The sequence below is a fragment of the Oryx dammah genome, unplaced genomic scaffold (genome assembly GCF_014754425.2).
Source record: "Oryx dammah isolate SB20612 unplaced genomic scaffold, SCBI_Odam_1.1 HiC_scaffold_18, whole genome shotgun sequence".
NCBI lineage: Eukaryota > Metazoa > Chordata > Mammalia > Artiodactyla > Bovidae > Oryx > Oryx dammah.
The window spans coordinates 37,909,260-37,917,738 of record NW_024070202.1 but is presented as its reverse complement, the minus strand read 5'-3'; the positions used below and the strand labels follow the sequence as shown (position 1 = coordinate 37,917,738).

General features: G+C 38.6%; 1 protein-coding gene across 1 annotated transcript in view; it reads right to left on the bottom strand.

Annotated features, from left to right (window-relative positions):
- PCLO (piccolo presynaptic cytomatrix protein) overlaps positions 1-7,995 on the bottom strand; it is a 381,893-nt gene extending 373,898 nt beyond the window's left edge. Inside the window, 3 exon segments of the mRNA XM_040260713.1 lie at position 1; positions 3-1,028; positions 7,466-7,995. The exon segment at position 1 is cut by the window's left edge and continues 465 nt beyond it. Coding sequence (XP_040116647.1) covers position 1; positions 3-1,028; positions 7,466-7,719 — 1,281 coding nt within the window. The 5' untranslated portion in view covers positions 7,720-7,995.
- Between the last annotated feature and the right edge of the window lie 484 nt (positions 7,996-8,479).

The following is an 8,479-nucleotide window of genomic DNA, read 5'->3' as shown; positions in this document are numbered from 1 at the left end:
GTTGAGGAGGGGGCTTCGCTGGGCCCGGCTGTTGAGGAGGGGGCTTCACTGGGCCTGGCTGTTGAGGAGGGGGTTTCATTGGGCCAGGCTGTTGAGGTGGAGTCTTGCCTGGCCCAGACAACTGGGCCTGAGGCTTTGTTGTCCCAACCTGTTGAGCTGGAGCCTTTGCTGGCCCAGGCGGCTGAGCTGGAGACTGTGGCCCGGGTTGGTGAGCCAGGGATTTTGCTGCCCCTGGAGCTGGGGCCAGGTGCTTTGCTGTTCCCAGTTGTTGAGCTAGGGGCTTTGCAGGCCCAGGCTGTGGTATGGTACGTTTTTCGGGTCCAGGCTGCTGGGCTGGAGATTTTCCAGGATTTACTTGCTGAATAGGTGGCTTGGAGGGGCTCTGCAGTGAGGGTTTAGCCGACTCACCCCTTCCTGGGTCTGTCTGTTTAGTCTGAGGCCTAGATACATCTCTCTGAATTGGCAATTTTGCCTGGTCTGTCTGAGGAGCCTGGGGGAAGCCCTGAGCTGGCTTTCCTGTCTCTGGAGGTTGTGATTTACTTTTTTCTGGTGACTGAGAGGATCCAGATTTTGGAGAACCTTCCTGCTGAAGTGGAGCTCTCACAGGTCCTGGCTGCTTAGGAACTGTCTTGGGAGACTGTTGTGATGGAGGCTTTGTGACTCCCTCGGGTTTTCCTTGTTCCTTCTGAGCTATTTTTTGCTTCTTGGAGGCTTCTTCCTGGGAGGCATCAGGGTCTGATATCAAATCAAAAGGATTGAATTTATTTACAACAGAGGAGACAGCACTTAAAGGGTTAACCTCTGAGAGGAAGCCAGGCATCATACTAGACTTGTGCTCATCCTTAAAATCAGTTCTGGATTTCGATTCTTTCAAGCTAATAGTGGAAGGACTTCTTCCAGGCAATTTCTGCTCTGACCTCAGAGTGTCTGTGGTTCTGCTCTTACTGAGACCAGGCTGAATTGGACGCCCAGGGTCTGGTGGTTTTCCTGGTTGCTTTGGAGGTTGACTACTATCCAACTCTTGTTTCCTAGAAGAATGAAACAAACAGAAGTAAAAATAATGGAAATTATACCAACTCAAAATTACATGAAAAAGCTGTTACTTTCTTACATCTTCAAAATTTTGATCACATAAATATAACTAAAATCCATTTTTACATCATCCTGTAAGTAACATAAGATTTTTAATGTCTGTTATTTTCTTTACATGGGTTCAGATTTTCAACATGGAGATGAAGAGAAGGGGGAAAGATTCAATACTTGCTACTATAAGTGATGAACTATTAAAATATCTAGTTAGAAACTACTTATAACAAAAAACAATTCACATTTACACTTAATAGTTGAGTAGAATAGAATCTGGCCATCCTTAAAGTCTGTTTAAATATATTAACTCAACAAAACAATGCAAAGACATGTTCCAGTACATTCACACATTCACGTTCACAGGATATATCCTTTTTAAGCCAAGGTTATGGTCAAAAAATGTTAGTCTCCCAAACACTAGCATACCAAGAAGTGAAAATGTTCATTTTTAAAAACAACTGTTTTCTAATATTAGAATTTACATTAGCTGCATAAGACACACAATGTGATATCAAAGGATCTGGTACAGGAGGTTTTTAGGTGCTCTTGGAAACCTGATCATCTACTCAATTTTACCCTATTTTGTAAAAAATGTAATATCCATCAAATATTATCATATTAAACTTGTAGAATAAGAATTCCTACTTTAATTAGAAAATTTGAGAAACAATTCTTTCTTTCTTGTGGAAAAACAGTGTTATATCACTCAATTATTTTTCCAATAGCATTCTTATCTGAGATCCCTTAACATAACAATAAGATGTTTAAAGCATCCTGAGACACAGCTTGATATACAAAGAGCAACAGGCTGGTTGTTTTCCCACTTTTGAAAAGTACTGTTACTTTACTCAGAGGAAGAAAAGAAATAAAGATCTCTTTACTTAATGTCTTCTATAACATTTACTATTACCAATACTAGGTATTATTATTGACAATGACTTAAAAACTAACAAGTAATTTGCAAAAATTCTTTTACTCATAGACAAATATACAAGATTTTTTTTTTAATTGGAAACATCAATTCCAAATGATGGTTAAATAATTAAAATACTTGTTTCTCATATACACTTTTATCAAGTATGTTAGTCTCCAAATAAACTATTTACTGATAAAGCTGCAAGTAATAAGAACATGCTGCATCAGAATTATGGGATAAATCAAGCTGTATTTTGATATATGTAAACTGCTAACTTTCAAAAAGATTTCTTTTTAATTAAAAGAAAATGCAATAAACAGTGATTCAGTAGCACTTAAAATATGAGACGATCACAACACTGTGTAAGTTTTAACTCGTTTTGTCAAAAATTTACCTGCCAATAGACCAGACTATAACTTTTTCATTTCAGGTCATCTGGTACTTAATATGAATTACATTTTTTAATTTCCCCTAATGGCACAGACTTCCCTGGTGACGCAGACAGTAAAGCGTCTGTCTACAATGCAGGAGACCTGGGTTCAATCCCTGGGTTGGGAAGATCCCCTGGAGAAGGAAATGGCAATCCACTCCAGGACTATTGCCTGGAAAATCCCATGGACAGAGGAGCCTGGTAGGCTACAGTCCACGGGGTCACAAAGAGTCAGACACGACTGAGCAACTTCACTCTTTTCACTATATAATGGCACAGAAATCTGAGGATAGATCAAGATATAAGACATACAACTGAGATCTGCCTCCTGTTAGCTAAGACCAGGATGACAGAGAATAACATTCATTTGGTAGTGATTTATAGGAACATCATTGACTGATCATGACTGGACTTCAAGAACAAAAATTTTGACACCAAGAAGCCTGCAGCAACTAACCATGTCCCTCCCTCACCTTTCTTATAAAAAGGCTTTGTGGAAAGCTTTTAGTAACTTTGGGGTCCTTAAGGCATGAGTCACCCATCTCTTTTCATGACCCTGTAATAAAAATTTCTCTGTTCCAAAAAAAAAAAAAGTAAGGCATAGTAGGAAGCAACACAGACATATTACTTCTAGATAGCATAGCAACGAGTCAGAAGAAAATAAACTATAAATGGCAATGTATCCCACAAAGTTATTTTCTAATAAAAGATTAATAAACAGAACTCTTAGTTTTGGAAATTTCCTCCAGGTAAAAAAGTTATAAAAACTTGTCTCTGAAGCCTGCACTCAAAGGAACTAAAATTATCCATTTGCTCCATTCCATACAAAGGCAGAGTGTTAACTGCTCAGTCATGTCCAACTCTTTGTGACCCGATGGACTGTAGCCTGCCAGGCTCCTCTGTCCATGGAGTTCTCCAGACAAGGATAGTGGAGTGGGTTTGGCTGAAGAGCCATGGTAAACAATCCAAAATTGATTATATTTTAAAAGTTCCACTGTTTATATTTTCACATTATTCTAGAAATGTTACTTATTCAATTAATAAAGTTTACCACTCCCTTGTAGGGCACAAACTTAAGAGATTATTCTGTAGAGAATTACTTAGGCATTTTATTGAAGAAATCCATAGCTAAACAGAGTGCTTAAAAATCTATTCTTAACTATACTATGCAGAGTGGGTTGCCATTTCCTACTCTAGGGGATCTTCCCAACCCAGGGGTCGAACCCAGGTCTCCCGCACTAGGCAGACACTTTACCATCTGAGCCACCAGGGAAGCCCTGAAAATACTATTAAACATAATCATTTTTTCTGTGATATTGCTTCACTTAATTCATTTATACGAAACAAACTATAAATGTTGTTAAGTACCAAATATCTGTGATAACAATAAACATCAAAAGTTTAAGGAGACTGCCTGCACTAAAAGTTATAACTGCATGTGTGTCTTATAAATATTAAGTGGTATTATGTTATAGAAGCCCCCTGTAAGAGAATATCTATACAGGGAGACAAACTAAATTTAGTTTTAGTTGTTATAATAATATAAATAAATATAAAATATGGATGTCTGGAAGTGAGAAACAGATAATCATTAAGAGAAGATATAGGCTTAATACAGAGCAAAAAAAAAAAAAAAAGATGCCTTAGCTAACTATGGTCTTTTGATGAATTTTTGTTGGGTATAATAGTTGTGTTAAAAACAAGAATGATTAAAATGCAATGTGTTTCTTGTGTACTAGATCATGAGCTCCAAGGGAGAGAAAGTGTTTTACCCATCTTTGCATCACTGGAAGCAAAGCTCGTAACTAGTCGATGAGTATTAATGTTTGATGAAACAATGAATGAATAATGGTGAAAGGACAAATGAATGAACATCTCAGGTTTTTGTTTCCGTGTTGATTACTGTTTCTTGAATCCTTTTCACTTTAACTTTTTCTACTGGTCTTCTGAGATATAAATGGAAACATTTCATTTTCATTTTAGTTTACTGTTCTAGGAAGACAAACAGTTGTGGAGGTGACTACCCAGTAGCTGAGGCCTCAAGGAAAATAATCAATTCAGTCAGAATTGTCACTATTCTACTTATCAGAAGTATTTTTCAGGAAAGTTCCTCTATATGACACATCTGTACATATAAATAGAATGAGTAGAAGAAGTGGTCAAACTGCATTTCCCTGGATCAACAATGAATAAAAAATCCAGGACTATTTCATTTGTAAGCTCTAACTTCTAGCTTTTAACTTTTCAAGTTTTATACAACCTCTCTTTTTCATTTCACTGTCATCCTCATATTAGAATTTTTCTTTCACATATTAACAGAAAAAAAAGTTTCAGCTACAAATGAGAAAAAAAAAGCATTCAAGAGTCAGACTATAAAAGCAGTTGGAATACTAAAAGGTTTTTAAATATAACACAAAAAGCAATGACACTTGACAGTGTTGAGTCATAAAATTTTATAATAATAGAAATATAAGCAACTTTAGAAATCTCTATTCATTTTTACATTATAGAGGATAGTAGGATTTAAGAGGCAAAGATATTAATTCAAGGTCATAAAACTAGTTAATCATAGAAATCTGGAGTCCTAAGTCCCGGTGGGGAGGATGGGGGACAGGATTTCCAGTATGCTGCACTGACTTCTCTGTATGTAAAAGAATATAGATATATTCTAGATATATCAAAGTAACTTATGACAATGAATAATTTAACCAACAACTTGTCTGCAGCCATCACTGCCAGTGCCATTCACTGCTGATAGCAATATTACTACTTTTTTATATGTATAAGGTTACATCAAATTAAAATCCAAGTAGAAATGGTCCTGTCAATTTTTAATTGATCCTTACAATGGCTCTACAAGATAGATAAGTATTATCATCTTATTTAGAGGCAAGGAAACTTAGGTATATATGACTGTAAATCATATATAATTTTTGCTATGAGTCAGTTAAAAATAATTAGATAAGGTCTTTGGGCTGTGAACACTTATTTCTTAAAAAAAAAAAAACAAAAAAGTAAAACCCCACCATGTCTAATTCACATCATGTAATCTTCTAAAATGTGAAATGATTTGGATATAATTTCTTATATACACTTGAATTAATGTTTCTAAAAATCTAAATCATAAGCCAAGTATGTATTTGGTGATCACACATGGGAATAATAACTTTCCAAAATTATAGATTTTTATAGAAATCTTTCAGTAAAATGTAAACAGTTTGCCAAAATCATGCCCATATTGTTTATATATTTGAATGAAGCTTTTGTCAATAACTGTTTTGACTCAGAAAATCTATTGCTAAGAATTCTACGGTAACAAACTATCAGTAGAGAGCTTTAAAATTATGTTACCTGATACAAATAATGCATAAAACACTATACTTTCATAGGCTGAAGTACTATTTTTTAGCCACCCTCTAAATAGAAGTAAGGAATTTAGAAATCAAAGTTCTCACTTTTCCTGCTATCTGTAACCAGCATGCTAAACCTGTTGCTTGTGACTCTCAGGAAAAACTGCAGCAGAGATGGTATACATTTTTTAAAAGGTTAATAAAAGTACTGTACCTCATTATTAACCTAAAAAAACTACTATATGAACATTCAAATTTTTTTCTAAGTCAGGTTTAATTAGTAGAAAAAAACAGTACATATCATAAACCATATTCTTAAGGGAATGTATAAGAAAGACTTAATGCCAAAGGAATAGCCCAATATGTCACTAATTTAAAAAAAACACAGAAAAACATTTCAATATGAAAAGGCCAGTTTTTACCAGTAGTGTTGGGTTTCCCTTCAAGAAAATGTGTTTTTACCTGATATAGTTTATGCATTTAAGATTTTATGTGAAAAATATTATCATCCATAAAACATTTTAGTTACCCTATATTAGTTACTTGACAAAATTATATGTATATACTTATAGCTCCTAAGTGAAAGTGCATTTATTTTATGAAGTCGAGGATAAAAGCCTACACCTACATCAAGATTTTTCATATTGCCAGTATCTAATGAAAATTGTTACGTTACCATAAAGCAGGAGTGGTTTCAGGACCATGGTCAGAGAACTGTTCTGTAGGGAAGGGTGGGAAGTTAAAGGGTTTGTTTACAGAATAAAGGCAGGGCAGGCACAATGATTATACCCTCTAAGTACTCTAATTAGAAAACAACCAGTTTATTGGGATGTAGGAAAATAGAAAGCTAGAGGGGGAAATGCATACATTAATATTACAAATCAGCTCTTAATTTCCTATGCAAGATGTTATCTGCTCTGTGTTTAAAAGTGTGTACTGGAAACTAATTTTAAGATAACACAGATTCACACATTCTTCCATAAACTGTAAGATCCTTTTCCACATAAAACAGCAGTGGTTTAGAAAATAGCATATGCTAATTCATAAATACATGTACATCACCTGCACTGCTGTGACCAAATCATCTGTTTAACGCCACAACATAATTTAGGGTTTCTCATTGAATATAAAAGGTGTATTCATTCTATGCCTTCTACCTAAACAGCTCCTGTTCCCCTCTGGGGGTGGGGTGTGAAGGAAAGACAAATCACCTCTAAGGGAATTAAAGGTATTGTTACAGAAATATTTAGATATTATTCAAAGAGAAAAAGACCCCAGAATGACTGAGGAGCTTTAAACAGAGACAGGTAAACACCCAGCTCTATCCATTTCCTAACACGTCCGTTCTGTATTAATGGAAGACTTCCAGATTAGTAAAACACTGGAGGGCGTCTCTCCATGCCACCCTAGAGGGAAAAGGTTCCAAAAGGCCAGAAATCACAACCTAAAATCACAGTTCCAAGAATGCAACCCTTGACTATCCCACTAGAAACTCTGTAATGCATCATTTTTATTCTACCCAACAGAAGGCTTATGTCCTCTTTATAGCCACCCCATTAGGAAGAATAAAATGAACGGAAGCGACATATATGTACTGCCGTGATGGCACATATGGGCAGGCACATATGTGCACGAGAAGCTGTACATATATGTCCAAACATATATACATCATGCTGTGCGTGCCTGTGCATGGAAGGCGGCTCCGCAGCGGCCGGGGTTACGCTTCCTTTGGGCAGCCCCTGCGCCCTTGACATGACAGCAGCGATCTGTCTCCTCTCCTCTTCGCTCAGTTGGCTCAGATCCGCTTCCATGCCGGCCGGGATCACGGTGTGCAAGGGGCTCCCTGCCCCGCCAGCCTCTCCTCCGGCAGCTGCCGCTGCTGCCGCCGCCAACCCTTCGGGGAGCCCTTCCCCTTCCAGGCTCGCCTCGTTGCCCATGGCTTAAGGAAACCCGGAGCCGCCGCGCTCCCTCCTTGCGCTGCGTCCCCACCGGGAAACCCGCCGCCGGAGGAGCAGCCAGAGCAGGGGTCTGGCTCAGGGCGTGCAGGCGGAGTCCCTGGGCTCGGAACTCCGGCACCGCTGCCCTGAACGCCAGGCGGAGATTAGTCCCTCTTGCAGGTGATGCCCGAGGCCAGTGCCTCCTCCATGTTGGACAACGCCAGGCAACCTTTGCAGAAGGCAACTCCCAACGCCGCCTCAGCGCCCCAAGCCGGGCAGAAGCAGATCTGAGTGGTGCCAGCCAGGCGCCGTCGGCCCCTCCCACCGCGCCCCGCCTCCTCGTCCGCGCCCTCACAGTGCGCATGCCCCTTTCAGAACAGGTGATGCTCACACCCGCGCCCATCCCGCTCTGCGTAGCTCCTTTCCCTTCCTCATTCTCAGCACCGATTTAAAGGAGCCAAGCTAGAGCACAGATTAAAAACCGGGATGAAACAGCAGGCATTTCTTTCAGGCACATTTGAGGATGCCTCAACCTGAGTTTTAGCAGACTACATTCTAGGGAACCGGGAAGGGTTTGGAGGGGAGGTGTCAGTTTCTAATCCATCTTTGACTCATGGGATTTGTAGTTTTTTTTTTTTCTTTTTTAAAGCAAGCTTTTAAAAGACCCTAGAATAATGTTTTCAGGTAGCTGGAGATTAACTAGAGAAACCTCTGATACCTTTGGGGCAAATTTCCCCAATGGAGCTAAAACTGGCCCTTT